This window comes from Hermetia illucens, chromosome 4 (genome assembly GCF_905115235.1).
Source record: "Hermetia illucens chromosome 4, iHerIll2.2.curated.20191125, whole genome shotgun sequence".
Taxonomy (NCBI): domain Eukaryota; kingdom Metazoa; phylum Arthropoda; class Insecta; order Diptera; family Stratiomyidae; genus Hermetia; species Hermetia illucens.
In genome coordinates this window covers 61,488,746-61,512,330 of record NC_051852.1, presented here as the reverse complement: position 1 = coordinate 61,512,330, position 23,585 = coordinate 61,488,746, and the positions used below count along the sequence as shown (strand labels likewise).

Sequence of the window (23,585 nt, the reverse complement as noted above, 5' to 3'; positions counted from 1 at the left end):
ATTATTACCACAGATCTATCGTTGCTCGGATAGAGTGTCTAGCCAGGATCGACTTGAGGAAGTTTCGCCAAGTTATCTAAAAAAAACTCTGCGATGTGCAAATTGGTGGGATTGGCACGACAGGGGGACTGGTGAAAAAAGGTCGGGGCTCAGAAAAAGACATTCAAAACCGGCTTTGAAACCCCGTGCCCTACTAAATACAGCAGGAAGACCACCGCGGTGAAATCTGGATTTGTCCAGCCCTTGAAAGGGAGCCCAGTATGTGATACAGGCACAAATATTGACAGCCATATAAAGATTGACTTATTGACGGAGCCATGATTAAGGAGGTAGAACATCAACCTCCTAATGTCGCTGCCCTGTGTTCGAATCCCAGTGGTCATAGGTGTCTATGTTCGTCTTTTGTTTGTCACGCTGCCGTGAGCTTATCACCTGCACAGCCATAAGGGTGATGATAGTGAAACTGAAGCACAGTCTGACTGGGTAAATGCCCTATACTCCACGAAGGACTGAACAGGGAACATTACACATGAACTCCCCGAAGAAGTACAAGTCTGCATTAAGACTGCCAAGAAGTCGTACTAGTTGAACTGATCTTGACAGTCCTTCGGTCGGCACAGTCTGTATCCCGCTGGCGACTTGTCAAGGGTGAAATCTACTAGCACTGCTTAGCAGCCGCGGACCTCAAATGGCGAAGATTCATTACCTGTTCCAATCAGGAAGAATTTAGCCCGCCCGTAACAAAACCTAATTGCGAGAACTCTTGCGCCAAAGATGTGCAAATGCATACAAGACTATGGACTTCATGACTGACAAAGCCACCAAACTTGGCATACCCTACAATTCGCATTTCGAAGCTGCGTGGAACAAGCGGAAACCCATGGACACTTCATTTGCGATTGTCCACCTCTAACTAGAGTCAGGCTACAGACACTAAGTAAATCATTTTATACTTCAGATAGATCTCTAGCTGTAGACTGGGAGATGTAATTTTCGTTCGTGAATGCTACGGACTGGCTCTGAAAATCCGGGCATGGTGAACTTAGGAGGTCTCAGGAGTTTTTAGTATCAAAATGGCGCAGCAGAGCTCTAATTGGGCTTCTCGACCACTGATAAAAACTCCAAGTCTCCACAAACTTTGGCCATACCAAACATCGCCATCCACACGTTTGCAAGTGCGTTAGTGTTTTGTGAGCAGGTAAGTTTAAGTTTAAGTTTTTTATTTACCATAGTGACTTACTTCTAATACATTATTAATTACTTTCTAGCTTAGATATTAAGCTTAACTAACTTAACTTTATTTCAACGGGTGGCTATTACAATTGTTTGGCCTACCCGACCTTCTGTGTAAATTATTACTTTACTTGTATTAATTTTAATACATATATCTTCACAATTATTTGTATTCAACTGAACTATTTAAAAGACTGCGCTTGCACTAAAAGCGCCAGAAGGCATTACTTACTTACTTAAAATACTTAAAACTAACTAAGTCTAAACTTAATCTAACTTAATCTAACAATAAATACTTAACCTACTATATACAATAGCACATTACATATCTTGTGCTTAGCCTCGATGTACCCCTACCAGGCAGGGAGAATCATATAGGGAAAGGATGGCGGGTTTAAGAGCTTCGCTCACTATTTGGCAGGGCCTTAGGTAGTTGGCCAATGGGAAGGTGCTACCCTGTTGGTAGAGTTGCCGGATTAGTGGATTTGGATGGTTCTCCGTTCTTTCGAAGAACCGTTCCACCAAGTTGAGAACGAATTCTCGAAGAGGTTGTACCTTGGCGCGCCGATATACCTCGGCGTTTTTTCCAACCTTCTTGGTTTTCCAATTATAGGAAAGACCAGTGCAGTATCTTAATATCCGGCGTTCGAATGCCTCACATTTGGACATGGTTCGGGTGGAGCAAGTGATCCACGTGGGCGCTCCATAGCAGATAATGGGTCTGATCAGGGTCTTGTAGAGAGTCAGTTTGGCCTTGGTGCTGAGTCCTACCTTCTTTCGAAGAAGAAAGTAGATCCTACTGAATGCACCGCGTGCCTTACCGATAGCGAGCTCAAGATGTGGCTTGAACTTAAGGAGTTCGTGAAGTTTAACTCCTAAGTACTTGATGGTCTGGGAATTGCTCACTATAGTGTTTCCGATCTTCATTTTCAAGCGTGTAGCTTTTCTATGGATTCCTCTAGAACCTAGGTATCTAGCTTTCCTCCGGAAGGTGCAGAATTGTGTTTTGGCCTCATTAATCTTAATGCCCCATGCCAGGTAATATTTGCCAAGGTCTTTCAAATACCTCTCGACCGCTTTGGCTGCCCTGTTGGGGTGGAGGCTTGAAGCGAAGATGAGTGTATCATCGGCATATTGAATGAGCTCGGTGCCGGTCTCAGGAGTTGGGACGTCAGCCGTGAAGATATTATAAAAGGTGGGTCCAGAAATGGATCCTTGCGGTACTCCCGATGTTACCGACAAGAGATCAGAGAATTCATTCCCCACACTGACGTAGAAATACCTATCTTCGAAGAAGCTTAGTGCAATTCTAATGATCGGAATTGGGAACTCAAGATCTATCAGTTTGTAGATTAGTCCGTTTACCCATACGGAGTCAAAGGCCTTTTCTAAGTCTAATGCACATGCTACGGTCGGTTTATTATTGACGTTAAGTCTTGCTACGACGGTGTCGTGAAGGTAGCTAAGTGCATGTTGAGTTCCGTGCTTGCTGCGGAACCCGAACTGATGGTTCGGTATAATCTCTTTGAGATTGCAATATTGGACTAGCCCGATGGTCCATGCTCTCTCAAAAAGTTTGCCTAAGTTGGATAGTAATGACACGGGTCTAAAGTTTTTAGGCTCAGTAGAGCCGCCTTTTTTCCGGATCGCAATTATTTTAGCTACTTTCCAGGTGGTGGGAAAATAGCCATTATTTATGCAGTTATTAAATACTGCCAGCAAAAATTTGATGGAGACTCGGGGAAGTTGCCTAATTACGTAATTAGGAATTTCGTCAGGTCCGGCTGATTTTTTACCGTTTAGGTTTGAGGTCAAGGCGGTGAGCTGTGATAAACTCAGAAATTGTTGCGAATCCGTTGGTTTTACGGAGGAGTTCGTTTGGGAGAATGTTACTAATCTATTTGAATGCCTAGAGACAAAGTCGGCGATAGTTGTTTCAACCATCGACACTATTGCCGGGTTACTTTGAGGCGGAGGGGTATTGAGCTGAGACTCAAATGATTCCGCAAGGACTTGCGCCTTTCTGGCGTCTCCGCAGATTGGTTCCTTGTTCCTGGTAAGAACGAAATTACGGGACTTATTTTTCCCCGCTAGCCTATTTATATGTTGAAACATATCTGGCCCGGGTTTAATATCTGCGAGATTACGGGTTAATTCTTTATTGCGGAATTGCGCCACCATTTCCCGGATAATTGTACTCAGGCAATTAATCCGAGAGAGCAATGCTTTGTATTCAGCATTAACTTTATTTCCATTTTTATGGAAGTTGCGCTTGAGGTTCCTGCGCCAAATCTGTCTGACCTTCATATGTAGCATGATATCATGCGGGAGTTTGTTGTATACAAACTCATCGACTTTGATAAGCCTGGTATTTCTGCGTGTAGCAGTATTGATGGCGTCCGTGGCCAAAATGATTGCTTCGTCGATTTCTTTGTCCGACAGATTGCGATCTGTAGCGAGTTTCTTCAAGTTCAGCCTTGGTGCTAAATCTGACTTGAATTTGTCCCAATCAGTGTGGGCGAATGACCTGATGGTTATCTTAACTCGCTTCTGCAGTTGTGAAGTTGAGGCCATTTTGAGTTCAACTGCAAAATGGTCGGACATACCTGGCAAGGTTTTACAGGAAGTTACCTGAAAACTTTGCTTGGTTTCATCAGACAGCAGGAAAAAGTCAATGATGGATTGACTAGCGGGTCTTGTCGGCGAATCCGGCGAGACCACCTCAAGGTTGGCTGGCGTGAAAGGGTCGTGGATCCAGTTATACAGGGTTTTCCCATTTAAATTTTCTGCCTTATCGCCCCAGGATTTGTGCCGTGAGTTAAAGTCGCCACCGAAGATAAGATATTTGGATTTTAACTGGAGATCGCCCAAGACTTTTAAGTCATGGCCCAGTTGCTCACTTGGGGAATTGTATTTGAAATAAACGGAAACTACCAAAATCCGTTTATTATCGGTAGTTTTAACTATTGCCGCTGCAGCGGAACAGACTAGTAAGCCCTCGATGACGACTTCCTCAAAATGGTAGTCTTTTTTGACTAGAAGGGCAGCGCCCGTGTTGCTGTTATGCCGAATAGTGGTATATCCGGTGAAATTGACATTATGTCTGTGGTTTAGGTGGGTCTCCGAAACGCAAAATATGTCTGCTTTCAGAGTATCAACCAACGCTTGGGCAGTGGCACGTTGGGCGTGTGAGACCAGGGACGCGGAGTTAAATGTGACTATATTTAACTCCATAAGTTCATTAATAATTGGATTGCGGCAATCTGCCGTTGCTCATTCGTTTGGGCGGAAGCGAGGCTTTCGACCAAGTTCTTGAAGGCCAGTTTGTTGCCTTGTGGAGCTTGAGGTGCAGCTCTAGGAAGAGTATTCCTAGCTGCTTGGGCGTACGATACACCTGGCCGGGACAAGCTTTGTGACATCTGTGTCACCGTTTGCTTGGTCCTCGCCGTTTCAGCATTTTTTCGCGCCCTGCCAGCTTCCCTTCTGGCAACCATATCTTTGTATGCCGGGCATCCGCGGTAGTTGGCAGGATGTCCGGTCTGGCCGCAATTGCAGCAATGCGGCGCCTCCGCCGATGGTGTGGGGCATTCCCCGCGAACGTGTTTCTTTGCGCACTTCACGCACCTGTGCACAATGGAGCAGTTAGGGGCAATGTGCCCGAAGTTCTGGCAGTTGTAGCACTGCACTTCTTCAATTGGCTTGACTTTCTCAAGCGAAATCTTCTGGTGAAGTATATACTTAATTTTCAATACTTCACTGAGCTCTTGGGAGGGCTCGAAGGTGGCTATGAAAAGTCCCGATTGTGACCTCATCGGGAGTGCCGGGTTCTGGCTGTGCAGAAGCTTATCTGCACGCGTAATTAGATTGGCCACAGTTTTCACTTTTAATTGCGGGTAATCTTCATTGATTTCCCGCAATATGTCTGCTGGGTCTGTCTCCCTGTGGAGACCGCGAATAACCAGCGACTTTGTTCTAAGGGTCGGTGGGGTGCTGGTGGTGGCGTGAAGCCCTTTCTCTCTTATGAGAGCGAAAATTGCAGCATGGTCTTCTACCGTCTCGGCGAAGATGAGGGTCTTGTCAGCCCTCGTGTTCTTAAGGGTTGCTTTCAACCCTTTCTCTTTAATGAGTTTTAAGAACTGTGGTACATTCAGCTTGTACCCAGTTATTGGGGGGATTTTCGTTTTTTTGGGAGTAGCTGCTTGGGGAGAAGGTTGTGGGGCGGTTGGTGGGGCACTTACAATAGTTGCACTAACCTTTTGTTTATTAAATTTCTTCCTTCGCTGCACGAAGTTGAAGGGGTCTCCTTCCTCCTCCTGAAGGATGACTTCCAGGCACATGCCGTCATCTTCTTCTGGCTGCTGTTGCTGTCGTTGCTGTTGCTGCTGCTCCTGTCGCTGTTGTTTCCGTTGTTGCTGCTGCTGCTGCTGCCGCTGCTGCTGCTGCCGCTGCTGGTTCAGTAGTTGCTGCTGTTGTTCTTGATGGGCATTATGATGAATTAGCTGCTGCTGATGGACCGGCTGCCTCCCGGCCATGTTGGCTGCTTTTATTTCCGCCATCTCCTGCTGCAGCTCCTTGATGAGCGCCAACTGGCACTCCAACTGTTGGGCCATGTCGGCCTTTTCCTGCTCGAGCTCCGCAATCCTGATGAGCAGGCTCGAATCTGCTTCCATCTTTGTTGTAGGGCCCGTTGCTCCCTCTTCCTCGGACGAAATTTCGTCCGGCAGGATCAGCTTCGTCCTCTTGGCGGACATTCTGTCCCCAAGCCCGTCCTTTGTTGATGTCAATTCACTTATTTTTCGTCGTCTTGTTGCGTCTCCGGACGAAGTTGAAGGGATCTGAAATGACAAAAAATTTCTATAGTTTTTCTTTTCAATTCACTATACAGTGTCTCAATAATTTGAGTTGCACTGTATATTATTTACTGGACGATACTTCCTTTCGGATATCTTGTTCCTCACTGGAAAATTCACTTTCACTTTTTTGTTTTTATTCTTCACTTTTTTCAATTACCGATTTGCACAAATCACCACACAGTGTAATTTTGCAATTCCTTCGACACGTCCGTCCGCTTCGATATCTCGGAGCGAACTGTAAGAGCAGGTAAGCGAAATCCCTTTGATTTATAACAAAAACCGATACTCGATCTGATTGCCCCAAGCGCTTGCAAACCTACACAAACCAAGCCGAATACCCTATTTACTTGTTTGCGTTTGTAAGAGTTATTGAGGTAAAAGCATGTGAATCGGGAATAACATAACAAGCCGATAAAACCTTTCGTACTTAAAACTGTTGACTTCCGTTTTCGATTACTCTTTAGTGTATACTAACGAACGAAGTAAAAAGCGAAAATATGAACTAGCATAATCCAACAACTTCCCAACAATAAAATACCAACTTCATGTAAAATGTTCAGAAACTGTTATATTCACACGCTTCCCACAATATTCCAAACTTCTACACGGAAGAAGTGTGTTTTGTCCGCATCGACCTAGCACGTTCGCAATTAGACTCAGATATATGACTGCCACAGTTTCGTCATTGTTCATTGTATCATCATTAGCAATGCCTTCAAGCTCTACGATACGATTATCCTAAGGCAGATAAGAAACCCCCTCCCATTAGCCAAGAGTGAATTAATCACCTACCCCTTTGCATTAATCCTACGGATTAAATGCTATTAAAATTAAATACACATTCAAACATCGCAAAGCATTTCATTAAAGACCTTCAACCTCTGTACCTTGATACCTGCCTTTCAAAAAGCTCTAAACCAGCAACTCGCAAAATCGTTCACACCCCAGTTGTAAATCATACTCCTATCAAGCACCCCACATTCAACGCCGCTCATTAAAATCTACCCCTCAAATTCTAATCACCCGTATAAGTTGATTACCGGCACGTCAATGCCTCAACGCATCAAATTAATTACAAAGTGCTGAAGAAAGGACGCAAGCAGGAATGGGTAATGGAAATACGCGGAATGGTGGTGTGTTTGCATAGGGGCTCGTCGTTCAGCACGGCTCCATCCTTCAATGAATGGATTCATGCCGGCTCCGGTTGTTGATTTGGATAAGTTGCTTCGAATTGTGGCTGCAGTTCTTAAGATCAGATTAAATCATTGGTCAGTACACTTGCACGTATTATTGCTGGTGGAAAAAGAACATAAAAGGAGAAGCTGGATGTTAACATATGGAAAAACCCGGAATCAGCTCAATCAAAAGTCTCAATCCTTGATAAAAAGCAATGATAATGTATCCACCATTAAAAACGCGTTATCTAGAAGTAGCAAGCAAGGCACTTTTTAAAGTGGAAGATACTTCCTGTCCACATGTTATATACATTATCATGCACATAATATATTACCTAAGATCCCAGAAGGTTGAACCTCTATGTTCATAAATATTCGCAAGAAAATGCTAAGCCTTTTTCACTTCCGAAATAAATGAAGCAAACACTAAATTTCGGTGAAGTGAATCTTTTTCCAGGCTCTCTTTTTGAAGCGTCCTAAAAGGTTTCCACGACTCATTGCCGCAACGTAAAAGGTATATTTCCGTTTTTAACACTTGCAATATGTATAAAGCAAGTCTTAATATATATTTCTCAACATGGCGCCGTGAAAGATATTTTTCGTATGTGTGGGTAATAGGCTTTTCACCGAAGGGATCCTGAATAATCCCGGAAATCTAGGAAAGATTTCGAAGGGAATTAAAAGAGAGCAATTCAAGCTTAAAATAGTCACGATATCAGCTTGCATCACTTGACAGGATTTCGGCACATTCCCTGGTTGTTTCATTTTCTTCAATAAAGATTAATTATGCCAATCAAATCCAGGTTGAAAAGTTAGAAGGGCCACCCCCTACATGACATTCGGTTATTTACTTTTATGTGAATTAAAAGGTTGCCATAAAGTTGAGTTCTTTGCTACCTTAGAATCAGATTGCTCCACGTGTCGTTCTTTTCTAAGGCATTTTAAGTGATGACAACCTTTCTGTGTCAACATTTGCATTAGGTGGTGTTGTACGACCCGAACAGAAGGTGTTCCGCTTGATTTGCATATTAATTTTCATGAAAATGAAAAAGCCATCAAGAGTTGGTAAAGTACCAAGCCTATTGGAGGTTTCGCCTATGATAAAATACGCTTTCCATATATAAAATCGAACTATAAAATTAAATAAGGCATTTCTGCTTTGGGTTTGTTTTTACAAATTCAAAATCAGCTCGCGCTTCGGGTATAAAGGTTTTGTGTTCATTTTATGTGAGAAACTTCTACGCACATTTTCCATCCGTATATAGCTATAATACAAATCCAACATATTCCCTGAAATTTTTCGAAACATTGATATCATCCTCACCCTAAACAAACAAACTGCCTATTACTCAATACTGTACATATACATACACGTATATAAATTGATCCTACACATATTTCCTATTTTTTTCGTGCAGAAAAGGATACATTTGTGCATAGATAGTAGGTAGATTAAATACCGCTTTTTCGTACAAATACACCTATCTGAATTAGACACTACCCTCTTTGTTTCTTTTTTGTGCGAACACGGGGTGGCAAATCTTAGAAAGACATGCCCGCAGCAGCTCCGCCGCCCGAACGGCGGAACTACAGCGGGCGCGTGTGGGATTCACACCCACTAAAAACCACCCCCGGTCTCTCCAGCCCCAGCCCCGGGGGACCACCATTGAGGTATTACTTCGCGGGGTAGGTTTGCTCTTAGGCACCCATCCTTCCCCTATTTGCAGCTTTCCTCGTTCTTCGTTCCTTCAGCAACTCCTCCTGCATTTGGATGATTGCGGAGCCAACCGCAAGCCGCTTCTCCTCGGACTCCAGCATCTCAGTAACCAAGCTCTCCGGGGTCCCGCTCCTGCCCAGCACCTGGTTTAAGCTCCTTCTCTCCATCGCAAATCGTGGGCAGTGAAACATCACATGCTCAGGATCCTCCGGTATGCCATCGCATCTGGGACAGTTCGGAGAATCATCCAACCAAAGGCGGTACAGATACTGCCTGTAGCAACCACTGTGCCCCGTGAGGAACTGGGTAATGTGGTAGTTGGTCTCCCCATGTTTTCGCTCAAGCCACACCCTAATGTTGGGAATGAGCCCGTGCGTCCACCGGCCTTTCGCAGACGCGTCCTATCTGCGTTACCAGAGATCAAGCGACTCTGACCTTGCCGCATTTCTACGCTGTGCATGCCCCTCCATATGTCTTGCATTGTACAGGACACTCATTTCTTTGGCCAGAATGTCAACCGGGATCATGCCTGCCCCACCAATACTGCCTCATCTGATGTGGTTCTAAAAGCACTCCAAACCCTCAAAGCCATCCGCCGGTAAACCGCGTTCACTTGCTTCCGTCTCTGAGATTTTGCAAACGCCTCTGCCCACACAGGCGACGAGTAGAGCAAGATGGAGCGCACCACTCCGGCTAGCACCAACCTCCGGCATTTAATAGCCGGCTTTGATACGACTGTATGTCCACCGACCTCCACTTTTACAGTGTTATTTTTCCTGCGTTTCGTTATTAAGACCGCTTCCGTTTTCGGGTCCGCCAAGGTCAGCCCGGGCTTTTCTAGCCAGGACTTTACCGCTCTCACTGTTTCCGTTGCGTAAACCTCCACATCTTCTGGGTGTTTTGCTGCAACAACCACAGCTAGGTCATCAGCAAAGCCGACAATCGTAGTCCCCTCTGGGACGGGAAGAGCAAGCACCCCATTATACATGATATTCCACAACAGGGGACCAAGTACCGATCCCTGTGGTACTTCGGCTGTGACAGTGTACTCTTTGGGGCCCTCATCCGTCCCGTACCATAGAGTCCTCTCTGAGAGGTAGTTTTCCACCAAATTCGCTAAGTATCCGGGGACACCTATGTCAGCCAACGCCCGTTTAATTCTATTCCAGTTGGCCGAGTTGAATGCGTTTTTGACATCCAACGCCACCACGGCACAGCAGCCGCCAGAAATCAGTGCACCTTTTGCCAGGTTTACCACCATGCCAATTGCAACGACCGTAGAGTGGGCGCGTCGGAAACCAAACTGGCGTTCCGAAAAATCATTGCTGGCTTCGACGATGGGCAGGAGTCTGTTGTAGATGACTTTCTCCATCATCTTCCCCATTGTATCCAACAAGCAGATAGGACGATAAGACGCTGGGTTCCAGGTGGCTTGCCAGGCTTCGGAAGCAACACCAACTTTTGCTTTTTCCACTGGGCAGGGAATATTCCTTCTTTTAGGCATGCCTCGAAGGTGTTGGCGAAAAGTTCGGGCCTAGTCTTCACTGCTAGTTTCAAAGCTCGGTTGGGGATACCATCTAAACCTGAGGCCTTGTTGTCATCGAACCTAGCACATATTTCCCGCAGCTCCTCCACAGTTACAGGCGGTATTGTGCCGTCATTTAGCTGGACAAAAATTTACCTTGCCCTATTTTCGTGGTGAGGGAACAGAGTGGTAACAATCTGTTTCAGGAGGCGCGGACAGGTCACCTGGGGTGATTTCCGCAGCCTTTTCATCACCACTCTGTAAGCCTCGCCCCAAGGGTTTATGTCGGCATGGTCGCACAGCTGTTTGAAGCAGTTCTTTTTGTTCTTCCGAATGGCTTCCTTTAGGCGGCCACGCAATTGCTTGTGTGCCTCCTCTCGACCGTCGCCACCGGGGTTTCCCCTGAGTCTCTGGCAAAGCCTCCTTGCCCGAAAACATGCGGCTCGCAAACTTGCGATTTCATTGTTCCACTAGTAGTTGGGTTGCCTACTGGGGAGCAATCGCCTTCTGGGCATAGTAGCATCGCATGCTTTTGTCACCCATCGAGTGATCTGGGTGGCTTTCTCTCCAGCCGTACTACTCAGGGATATGTCGGATTTGAGCACCGCGGAAAACGTGTCCCCCTCGAAAGCTTTCACTGTCCAGCCAAGCCTACCACCCGGCATTCTGCGAAAACTCTTTTTCGAGCTCGATCCGCCCTTGATCTCAATGCAGATTGCTTGGTGGTCGCTGTGGGTATAGTCCTCACTGACATGCCAAGCGATTCTACTGGCTAAAGTGGCCACTATAGACCCCAGGCCCCTTCCCCGGAAAGTGTACGAAGACCCAACATTCGCCAGTACCACGTCCAGCTCCGCGAATGCTTCGAGGAGAACACGTCCCCTCACATTAGTTATCCGGCTGCCCCACTCAAGAGCCCACGCATTGAAATCGCCTCCTATTATGATCGGCCAACGTCCTCTTGCATCCAAAACAAGAGCAGCAAGCATCCGCTCATACTCGACGAGTGTAGCGCTGGGTGGAGCATAGCAGCTCTAGATGGGGATGCCCTTCACCTTCGCTCTGATGAAGCCCTCTTCAGGGTGCTCGATTATTTCCTGGAAGGGTTGTTCTCCACAAGTCCACAGCGCTGCTTGGCCCGTTTGGTCTTTGACCCAAACGCTACCACCGCGGTTTCGGTATGGTTCACTTAGTATGGCCACATCGATGTTTTTCTCGCGGATGGTTTGCGCGAGTAGATCCTGCGCCGCCTCGCAGTGGTTGAGGTTGATTTGTATCAACCTCATCTGCGATTTGTGCTAAGGGCTCTCCTGTATTCCGGGCACCTGCTGCTGCCTGTAATGTGCCGATGGTCCACATCCTCCTTTCCTTTACACAGTAGACAATTTAGGTCAGCTCCGCAGTCCTTGCTGATATGGCCTTCCACTCTGCATCTCCTGAATTGCTTTGACCTGTCATTTGGACTAGTGCATGCCTTCGCAATGTGACCAAAGCCAAGGCATCTAAAGCACCGTTTTAACGCCACCTGTTCCCTAAGGCGACACATAACCCAGCCTATTCTCACACTCCCTGCTGCTAACAGTTTGAGTGCGTTCTCCATTGGTAGGCTGATAATGGCGGTTTGTGTTCCCCCATAGGCTTTCCTTAGCGTTTTCACCACTGACTCTTGTAGTCCGGCAAGATCGAACTATTTGTCCAACGCTTCGCGAACCTTCTCCTTCGTTGTGATTTCATCTGTATCTTTCAAGATTATAGGGATCTCCGGCCTGCTAGCTCTTATGTCGGCTTCTTGCCCTAAAGTCTTCCCGATTTGGCTCAAGAATTTGTCCGCGATTACATCCTTGGATTTCTTCAGTTCCAACATAAGATCTCCCTTCTGCGACCGTCTAATGCGGCTGACGTTGTCTCCCAAATTGGTGAGTTCGGGGTCTGCCTTCACTTTCCTGAGAATGTCGGCGTATGACCCTTCGCCCTGTTTGGAAATGAAAATCACCTCCGGTCTAATCTTCCTCCGATAATTTCTTTTCCGCGGTTCTACCTTCCTCCAAGCTTCCGCATCCGCTTTGAAGGTTCGATCCCTTTTCTCGAGGCAGCCACTGCAGTATTTTCACTGGTAGCTTCAGACGTACTTTTCATGAACTCCGCCTTTTTGGGAGTTGAGTCCTTTTTTCTTTTCGGGGTTTGCTGGCTTGTTGAGTCATCCAGCTTCTCGCGCAGCCTCTTCCCCGGTTTCTCCCCTTTTGTGTTTTGAACCGGCGTTACTTGAGTTGCCTGGTTCACTTTTCCAATCGGCGACTTCCCTACTCATTCATCCTGGGCCTTGCAGTACGTCAAACGGATGCCTCTTATCATGGCCCTTATATTTTGGTGAATGTTCCTGCGCTCCTTTATAAAGTCACACAGCTCCATGATCTTTTTACCGAGGGCAGTAAAGGCAGCTCCAGACTGATCATTGCCCAAAACATCGCTCGGGTGAATCGGCGTCAGTGATTCTTCCTCATCGAAGACTCCCGCTATACGCTTCCCACGGGGGGTAGCAATCGTGGGCGCTTGTGCCCGTGTGGGAGGGGATCTGCGAAAAATCGAGCTCCTTCTGAACGGATCCATCACTGGAGCCAGTTCAAGTTCCTCCCGTACGCTTGTAACATTAGATGCCACAGTAGCCAAGGTTCCCACTACTGAGGCACTGCGGTCGTTGGATATCGACGGCCGGGAGCCCGCTTGCTCACTCCCAAAAACCGCCGGTACTGGGTTTCCGAAGCCCTGCACCGTAACTTCATTCTTCTTCTGCTCCTCCATGTTTGGTTTTATTTCTGGGTATCCTTCCCATAGCCAATTTTTATCCACGGGTGGGCGTTTACTTCCCACCTACCCGGCCTGCGCATAAACATGCCCATACACGCATATCTCCGGATGCGTGCATGTGCATGGCCATGACACATTCGCCGAGCATTCCCTTATCCGCACGAAGGGACGCGCCTGATGGGAGATTTGGCAACTTCACACAGGAGACACTACCCTCTAACTTCATTAGAACGTATATATACCTATATTCACACATATACTTGTCTGGAGTAATTGATATTGATTACAGATGACTAGAAAACTAAAACAAAATATTCATATGAGTTCACTTTTTGGTAGTATTGACGAATTGATATGTTATGATGACGTCATACATGTTGTAGAATGCATGAAATTAGAAAAAATCAAAGTTTCACCCTCTATAACTTTGTTAATTATTCTTTGTTGGATTTTCTTCAGACTTGGCCCAATTGTGCCTTATCTTGTCCCTTACACCAATTCTGCTAGGATGAATTATGGGGGGTTGCCGGGTAAATTTCTATTTACTTTAATTCGTGTCAACGAGAATTCATTTACCAAGATTGGTCTGAACATCAAAGTCGATGGTAAGCGACCAAAAGCCCGGCCGAAACAACGGTGGTTTGATACGCTGGATGGGGATTTAAAAGCCTCGCGATTGCATCCAGACCAGGCATTTAATAAAGCCAAATGGCGAAATAGATCACGACTCGCCGACCCCGCTTGAGAAGGGGACAAAGGCTGAAGTAAAAGAAGATTATTGACTTTATTTGTGTACATATCGGAGCCAGAGGTATTTCGAGGCCTAGACTTCATAGAAATGTACCACTGTTTTTTTCAGATTTTTTGGTAGGATAGGTTCTGGGAGTCCTGCTTCATTTTTTGGGGCACACATTTTGAGCCCCCCTTTCCTCTATGTTTAACCCAATATCAGAGACAAGATCATTTTCGAAAAGTACTAATTGAGCCTTTTAAGCCGTTTTATAACCCACATTGATAAAAACAAAATATACACCATCTTTCACATGTATGGAGAGCCCCCAAACTCAGCACAAAATGGCGCCACTGGCTATATATAAAGGGATTCACAGACTGCACCTTCTTACCAAATTTCATGACTCGTTTTGGATGAAATCGGATTTGATAGACCGACAGACAGGCATTGAATTAATTTTAATAAGGTTTTGTGTTTGTTTGTTTCAATTGGATATATTTGAATGATGTGTTCGTATGTAAAAAGATGATAATGGAAGATTATATAGTTGGAAATTTCCTAATAGATACCATTTCCTAATACATGCAGTCACAGCCAAAATTACTATAGGGTCTTTTGTACCCTTCATGTATTTTAGATTTTCATGACGCAACATACAACACAAAACCAACATTGGAGAAAAATACATGTTGTGTCCGAAACACGTGTCTGTTATCCTTAACTAAAATCTATAGTCAAACTGGAAACTTTTCTTTTTAATAGTTTTACTTAAACAGAACTATAGTAAGCAAAGGAACTATTTTTATTAAACTTATAATGATGATGATGTTACTTATTTCTTATTGAAAACATATTAAAAAGATTGCCTATATGCCGCAAAACGCAAGATTGGCTGTGTTGCCACAAAAGCCTAAAAAAGCGATTTCGGATGGGAGTGGCAGGAGTAATTGAAGGCACAAATGAGTCCGAAGAAGGTTCTGTTGAACAACTTCGATTTGCATGCTATGGGTAATGGGTGAGCTCGGATAGGTTTGGCACTTGATTAGGAAGTGGTGGGCATGACGTGCTAGGACGGCATCCATGCCGGGAGTTTGACAGAAATAGTACAGCTATATTTGAACCGATTTTCGGTTCTGAAGGCGTTGAAACAGTACCCGAGAATCTGCACATTTGGCATCGGAGTTGTTCTATTTGGAATGGTGAAGTAGTGGACCAGGAGAAGAAGCCAATACTGAGAACGGGTCGGATAAGCTGTTTGTAGCAAAACAGCTTAATCCTCTGAGGAGTTGGGATGCTGCATTTGCTGATGGTATCTGCAGGCGATAAGTACACGACCAACGGGACAGAGTAGGGATGTGCAATATATCCATTTTCAATAACTGAAAATTTATTACCTTGTTGGTTCAAAGGATAGGTGCAAAATGTTCATTATTGAAGTAGTTAGAATACCAGGTGGACTTTAAGGATTTTTGTATGTTTTTAGATGACAAAAAAAATGTTGCAGAAAGGTATTTGTTTAGGATAAGAATGAAACTAAGATAGGGAGAAAACCAGGATAAGAAGAAAATAGTTTTATTAAGAGATAATACATTTATGTAGATAAGACATTGTAAGTAGAGTATAGATAAGGAAGGCTGCTTTGCAAAATAAGTAAAGATCAACCAAAGCAGAAATATGAATATATACAGTATAGTGCTAAAGTGGATCAATATTTAGGAGCTTGTATTTAACAATGTTCAATACACAATTTCAAAAAAGTACTCCTATTATAATTCAGGGATATTAGAAATTATACTGATTTCCGTCCGTAACTATTTTCTTTCCGCACAAAACTCGTTCTTTTCACAATGACTGCCAACTATCTTCTTCACTCTTTTTTCTTATTATCATTTTTTCATCTGACGTTTCTCGCCACCTACTCTGTTCCTCACTCTTGTAGCGAGGTCTGAACTGAGTGGAGCGCCGGTGGCGTCATCTGTCCGCTGGTATTCGCGGCATTCGAAATCCTGCCGCGCCACATCACTCCGCCCTCAGATGAAACCGAGGGGTTTCAGCGACCGAATCCGGAACTGTATTCCCCATCAGTTGTTGAAGCGAACGCGCCGTTGTTTAGGGTTGCACACGGGCTTCAGCCTGGACAGAGAGACCGCCATTTTGTGTCCACCGATCTCGAGCTGGAAGAAATGTTCTCCCCGCTTGAGAGCGCGGCACGGGCCTTCATAAGGAGGCTGCAGCGGCTTCCGGACGGCACCCGTCCTGACCAGGACGTGCGTACACGTGTCCAGCTCCTTGGGCGCACAGACAGGTGCGGACGAGTGTTGGGTGGGAAGAGTGGCCTTGATGCGTCGGAGATTGTCTGATCTCTTGTCGAAGACCGGATCACTTGGAAGTCTCGGGTTCTCGCCGTATACCAGCTTCGCGGGGCTGGCAGCAAATTCCTCTCGGCAGGTTGTACGTAGGCCGAGTAGGAGGAGAGGCAAGACTTGGGTCCAGGATGGATCGTCGCGTGCCATAATGGCGGCTTTCAGCGTCCGGTGCCAGCGTTCTAGCATCCCATTGGATTGCGGGTGGTATGCAGTAGTCCGCTGGCGTTTAAACCCTAGGAGTTTGCCTAACTCCGAAAAAAGGGTGGACTCAAATTGCATTCCCTGGTCAGTGGTGACCACTGCAGGGACGCCAAAGCGAGGTATCCACTCTCGACAGAGGGTTTCGGCACATGATTGCGCCGTAATGTCTTTCAGAGGTATTGCCTCAGGCCACCGCGTAAACCTGTCGATGATTGTGAGACAATACCTATAACTGTGCGAGTCTCGCAAAGGCCCTACAATGTCGAGGTGTATTGTGTGGAACCGCTTGGTAGTGCGGGGGAACGAGCCCACTTCTTTCCTTACATGCCTGGAGACTTTACACTTTTGGCATGCGATGCACTCTCTGGCCCAGGAATTGACATCCTTATTCATAGAGGGCCAGAAGTATTTCTCGGTGACTAGCCGATTTGTTGCCCTGATGCCTGGATGCGCTAAGTCGTGAACTGCGTGGAACACTTCCTTGCGAAAGGTGGCCGGAATGTGTGGCAAAGTCCCTTTTCCGAGTCTTCGCAGCAGAGAGGGAGGTTTGAACCGAAGATGAGCAACTCCCGAAATTTGTATTTGAAGTTGGATTTGAGGCTCTGAAGTGCTGCGTCATCCTTCTGCGCCTTGGCAATAGCCGAGAAATCGAGTGAGGCGGGGATGTTAACCTCGGAGACACGAGACAAAGCGTCAGCAACTATGTTGTCCTTGCCGGACACGTGCTGGATGTCTGACGTAAACTGGCTTATGAAGCTTAGGTGTCGAAGCTGACGAGGGGACGCTTTGTCGGGCTTCTGTTTCAAAGCATATGTGAGAGGCTTATGGTCCGTGAACACTGTGAACGGCCTGCCTTCTAGGGAGAAACGGAAGTATTTGATGCTCAAGTACGCGGTGAGCAGTTCGCGATCGTAGGTACTGTAGTTCCGTTGAGCGGGGTTCAACTGCTTCGAGGAGAAGCTCAACGGCTGCCAAACTTGATCCACCTTTTGGTGAAGGGCAGCACCTACTGCGATGTCAGAGGCATCAGCAAAAACGGCTAGGGGTGCATCTTGCAGAGGGAATGCCAAGAGTGTAGCGTCGGCCAGTTGTTGACGGGATTTTTCAAACGCGCGGATAGCCTCTTCCGACCACACGATCTCTCGTGTGTCCTTAGTTTTGGGGCCAGACAAGTACGCGTTCAAAATGGACTGGTGATGGGCGGCCTTGGGCAGGAAACGACGGTAGAAGTTTAGCGTGTTCAAGAACCTCTTCAACTCCTTCACTGTCTTTGGACGCGGGAAGCTTGTTATCGCTTGCACCTTGTCTGGGCCGGGCTGTATTCCTTCAGGGGAAATGAAATGACCGAGGAATCTCACCTGTTTTTGGAGAAATTTGCATTTCTCAACGTTTAGGACTAAACCGGCCTCAAGGAGACGTTGAAAAGTGCACTCGAGATGGGGTTAGTGCTCAGACTCAGCGGAAGAAGCGACCAAAACATCATCCAAATATACGAAACAGAAATCAAGGTTTCGCTGGACTGAGTGAATGAACCTTTGAAAGGTTTGCGCTGCATTGCACAATCCGAAAGTCATTCGGGTGGACTCGAAGAGTCCAAAGGGTGTACATATTGCCGTCTTTGGAATGTCTTCAGGAGCTACTGGGATTTGGTGATAAGCCTTGGTTAAGTCCAAGGTCGAAAAGATGCGGCAATTCGCGAGGTGATGCGCAAAGTCGTGGATGAGTGGAATTGGGTATCGGTCAGGAACAGTCTGTGCATTTAGCCTTCTGTAGTCCCCACATGGGCGCCATTCTCCGTTTGGCTCAGGGACCATATGCAGTGGGGAAGACCAACAGCTGTTTGAGGGCCTGCAGATACCCTGTTGAACGAGTTGTTCAAACTCTTTCCGTGCAATAGCCAGTTTCTGGGATGGTAGAGGACGCACCTTCGAGAAAATCGGGGAACCAGTAGTGATAATGTGGTGCTGCACATTGTGCTTCACTGGTTTTGAGAGACTACACTCGGTGGTAATCTGGCTGAACTTTTGGAGAAGTGCCCGAACACGAGAGTCGCTAATGTCTTCTAAAAGGACGGAAAGATTATTGCCTGGGTGAGATACCATTTGTCCCGGCGAATTAAGGTTGGTCGTGGGATCTATAAGAGACTTGTTTTGCAAGTCTACCAGCAATCCATAGTGACACAGGAAGTCTGCGCCTAGTATGGGGAAGCTGCCATCCGCCAGGATGAAACGCCACGAAAGCGTCCTACGCAAGCCAACACTCATGTCCACTTGCCTATACCCGTATGTGTTTATGCGGGAGGAATTTGCTGCCGCCAGTTTGAGCGGTTGTGGAAATAGTTGATGTTGCCGAGGTACGAGAAGAACCGAAACCTCCGCACCAGTATCGATGAGGTAGTTGCGCCTGCTGAGAGGGTCATAAATAGTTAGGCGACGAGACGCTGCGTTCTGGGTGGCCGCCGCCAGGACCCCCCGCGGACCTAGTTTTTTGCGGCAGGCGTCAAATTATAAGGGATTGTAGACTTGGTGGCTTTATCGCCGAATCTGCGGTGGTACCAGCAAATCCCTCGGTCCGTGAACTGTCCTGACGACCTGCTACCTGATCGCCCTTTTCGGGTGGCATACCGCGAGTGAGCTCGTGATCTGGCGCCCAAACGCTGAGCGTTCAGCGTCGCCCGCATTTCAGCCACACTGGCTGTTAAGGCGGCTATTTCGCGCCTTAAGTCGTGCTTCATTTCGCGCAGCAATTGGCTGGGAGTCCGATCTCCCAACGTTAGGCCTGCCAGCAAGTGATCCAGTTTTGCTGACTCACTTACTGACTTACTGATTAATTCAGTCTTGAGCAGTGAATATGAAGCCGATTTCACTACGTCAGACACGAGCACGATGGACTCCTCGTCCAGGCCGACCACCGCGTGATTAAAACGGGTCGCGTCCGCTGTGATCCCGGACATCTGGAACTGTGCTTCCAGGTGCACGAACCACAGTTCGGGGTTCCGCCGCCAAAACGGAGGGACGCGCACGGCGAGGGCGGTCACTTGCGGGTCCGATGGGCCTGCCGCGTCTTTGTTGTCGATTGACATCTTGACTAATAAGAAGAAAACTTCTTTTCGACGCGAGTGTTAAAGTGAAGACGCGGTGAAACTGATCTCGTCGACAAAGCAAAAAACTCGCTAAAAGAGCGGAGAGCAAGAGAAAAGATAACGATACAAACGCCTCGACGCCGTCTCTTGCGGCGATTTTGTTTTATTCTTACCACTTTTTTTAAAACAACAAAATTTTAATAAAATTATAAGTCTTGACGGCGGGGGCTGCAGTGACGGCGGCGGCTTCGAACCCTGCGGCGATGACGCTGGTCTTGACGGCGGGGGCTGCAGTGAACGTGGCGGCTTCGAATCCTGCGGCGATGACGCTGGTCTTGAGGGCGGGGGCTGCAGTGACGGCGGCGGTGTGGATATAGACACTTGTCGGCTGGTGATGCGGCTGCACAGATGTCGAGTTGTCGCTGCTCTGTTGGCCACTGGCACTTTGGCTGAACAAGTGCGTGCCCTGGCTCTGCTGGTGGTGATGCTGCGATTGTTGCGGCTGCTGCTGTTGTTGTTGAGGGATCACTTTTGAAGTTTGCGACGGAGGAGGCAACGTTCACGTTTTGTGCGATGATCTGCCCGCTTGATTGGTTCACGTTGACGATTTGCGTTGTAGACTGCGGAGTGGAGTTAGACACGCTGGCTCCTTGCTGCGATATCACGTCGGGGTCACCAATTTAGGAGGTTGTATTTAACAATGTTCAATACACAATTTCAAAAAAGTACTCCTATTATAATTCAGGGATATTGGAAATTATACTGATTTCCGTCCGTAACTATTTTCTTTCCGCACAAAACTCGTTCTTTTCACAATGACTGCCAACTAACTTCTTCACTCTTTTTTCTTATTATTATTTTTTTATCTGACGTTTCTCGCCACCTACTCTGTTCCTCACTCTTGTAGCGAGGTCTGAACTGAGTGGAGCGCCGGTGGCGTCATCTGTCCGCTGGTATTCGCGACATTCGAAATAAATTTCGAAAATTTAGTACTTAGCGAAATACCTCTTTGCTTCGTCTAAATGTTTTATCCTATTTGGCATAGAATCATGGAGTTTGGCAACATATTCTGGCGATATCAATTTCCACACATCCAGTATGCAGCCCCACAGCTCATTAACGCCTTTTGTTGAGGTTCCACCATGCCCCACCGTGTGTGTAAAACCTTACTAAAATCGGTTTTCCTGGCTGTCCGTCTCTCCATCTGTCCGTCTGTCTTTTTAAGGTTTGTGTGAAACAAAACCTTATCAGAATCAAGTCGATGTCTGTCGGTCTATATGTCAGTCTGTCTGTTTTTTTCCTTTTTTTGGGAGGTGAAAATCTTCAAAAGACACTGGTCTAGACACACCAGGGTGAGGGATTTTTACCCACTAAAACCACCCTCGACTCCCTCCCTGCCCGGCGGAACTACCATAAGGTATTACATCGCGGGGCGGAATCAGCTCAGTTTTCTCCTATACGCGGTGCACGTGACCACGCTTTTCTCCTCTCCCTCTGCATTTCGCAGTTTGGTTTGGATAGATGCGATCATGGAGTTGACCGCATCCCAATTTTCCTGATGCGCCACCATTTTCCGCACAACATTTTCTGGTACCAGCACCTCTCCTAGTCTCCTCTATATTCCTGCTTTCTTCCACAAATCTCAGACAATGGAAGATTACATGCTCTGGGTCCTCTGGGACTCCATTGAAATTTGGACAGTTGGGTAAGGTCTCCAATTTAAACCTGTGCAGGTTTTGGCGATGTCCTCCATGCCTCGTGAGAAACTCGGTGAGATTATAATTAATCTCACCGTGTCATCTCTCCAACCACTCCTTCATGGCAGGAATGAGCCTGTGAGTCCACCAACCCACTCCCGAGCGTTCTCACCGCTTTCGCCATCTATTTATGGATCTCTCCCTCTCAGCGTTCTTCGTCTGCGATAAGGGAGAGATTGGCTTTGCATTGTATATATTCGCATCTCATCTGCCAAGATGTCAATCGGCATCATTCCAGAGATGAATCTGAGATAGTCCTGTAGGCAGGGCATATCTTCAGGGTTGTCCTCCTGTAGACTGCACTCAGTTTGTTAATCATCATTACCATCAACGGCGCAGCAACCGGTATCTGGTCTAGGCCTGCCTTAATAGGGAACTCCAACTGATGTCCATATTCGAACAGTTTTTCTATAGCTTGCCGCACAGAGAAAATCTGATCTGTTAGTGGACTGAAGCCTCTTTGGTATGGGCCAATGATCTTCTGGGCGTATGGGGCTATCCGGCCTAGCAAGACAGAGGAGAATATCTTATAGATGATACTGAGCTACGTGATACATCTATAATTGCTACACTGTGCGATATCTCCCTTTTTATGCCCAGAAGGCGATTTCTCCCCAGTAGGCAACCCTACTACTGATCGAACAACGAAATCGCAAGTTTGCGAGCCGCATGTTTTCAGGCAAGGAGGCTTTGCCAGAGACTCAGGGTAAAACCCGGTGGCGATGGTTGAGAGGAGGCACACAAGCAATTGCGTGGCCGCCTAAAGGAAGCCGTTCCGCGGCGCAAAAATAACTGCTTCAAACAGCTGTGCGACCATGCCGGCATAAACGCTTGGGGCTTGGCTTACAGAGTGGTGATGAAAAGGCTGCAGAAATCAACCCAGGTGACCTGTCCGCGCCTCCTGAAACAGATTGTTACCGTTCTGTTCCCTTACCACGAAAATAGGGGAAGGTAAATTTTTGTCCAGCTAAATGACGGCATAATACCGCCTGTAACTGTGGAGGAGCTGCGGGAAATATGTGGTAGGTTCGGTGACAACAAGGCCCCAGGTTTGGATGGAATCCCCAACCGAGCTTTGAAACTGGCAGTGAAGAGTAGAGACCTTTTCGCCAACACCTTCGAGGCGTGCCTAAAAGAAGGAATATTCCCTGCCCAGTGGAAAAATCAAAAGTTGGTGTTGCTTCCGAAACCTGGCAAGCCACGTGGAAACCCAGGGTCATATCGTCCTATCTGCTTGTTGGATACAATGGGGAAGATGATGGAGAAAGTCATCTACAACAGACTCCTGCCCATCGTCGAAGCCAGCAATGGTTTGTCGGAACGCCAGTTTGGTTTCCGACGCGCCCACTCTACGGTGGACGCAATTGGCATGGTGGTAAACCTTGCAAAAGGTGCACTGATTTCTGGCGGCTGCTGTGCCGTGGTGGCGTTGGATGTGAAAACCGCATTCAACTCGACCAACTGGAATAGAATTAAACGGGCGTTGGCTGACATAGGTGTCCCCGGATACTTAGCGAATTTGGTGGAAAACTACCTCTCAGAGAGGACTCTCTGGTACGGGACGGATGAGGGTCCCAAAGAGTACATTGTCACAGCCGGGCTACCACAGGGATCGGTACTTGGTCCCCTGTTGTAGAATATCATGTATAATGGGGTGCTTGCTCTTCCCGTCCCAGAGGGGACTACGATTGTCGGCTTTGCTGATGAACTAGCTGTGGTTGTTGCAGCAAAACACCCAGAAAATGTGAAGGCTTACGCAACGGAAACAGTGAGAGCGGTAAAGTCCTGGCTAGAAAAGCCCGGGCTGACCTTGGCGGACGCGAAAACGGAAGCGGTATTAATAACGAAACGCAGGAAAAATAACACTCTGAAGTGGAGGTCGGTGAACATACAGTCGTATCAAAGCCGGCTATTAAATACCTGGGGGTAATAATTGATACCAAATTGAGTTTTAGGGAACATCTAGAGTAGGCATGCCAAAACGCAGCCGGTGCCACCACGGCACTTGCAAAAATGTTGCCAAATATTTGTGGACTGAAACATTGCCGCAGGTTGGTGCTAGCCGGAGTGGTGCGCTCCATCCTGCTCTACTCGTCGCCTGTGTGGGCAGAGGCACTTGCAAACTCTCAGAGATGGAA

The 23,585-nt window shown here is 46.9% G+C and overlaps 1 protein-coding gene across 1 annotated transcript in view; it reads right to left on the bottom strand.

Annotated features, from left to right (window-relative positions):
* Positions 1–5,843, bottom strand: part of LOC119653951 (transcription factor SPT20 homolog) — a 61,925-nt gene extending 56,082 nt beyond the window's left edge. The window contains exon 1 of the mRNA XM_038059111.1: positions 5,573–5,843. Coding sequence (XP_037915039.1) covers positions 5,573–5,843 — 271 coding nt within the window. The remainder of the gene's footprint in view (positions 1–5,572) is intronic.
* Between the last annotated feature and the right edge of the window lie 17,742 nt (positions 5,844–23,585).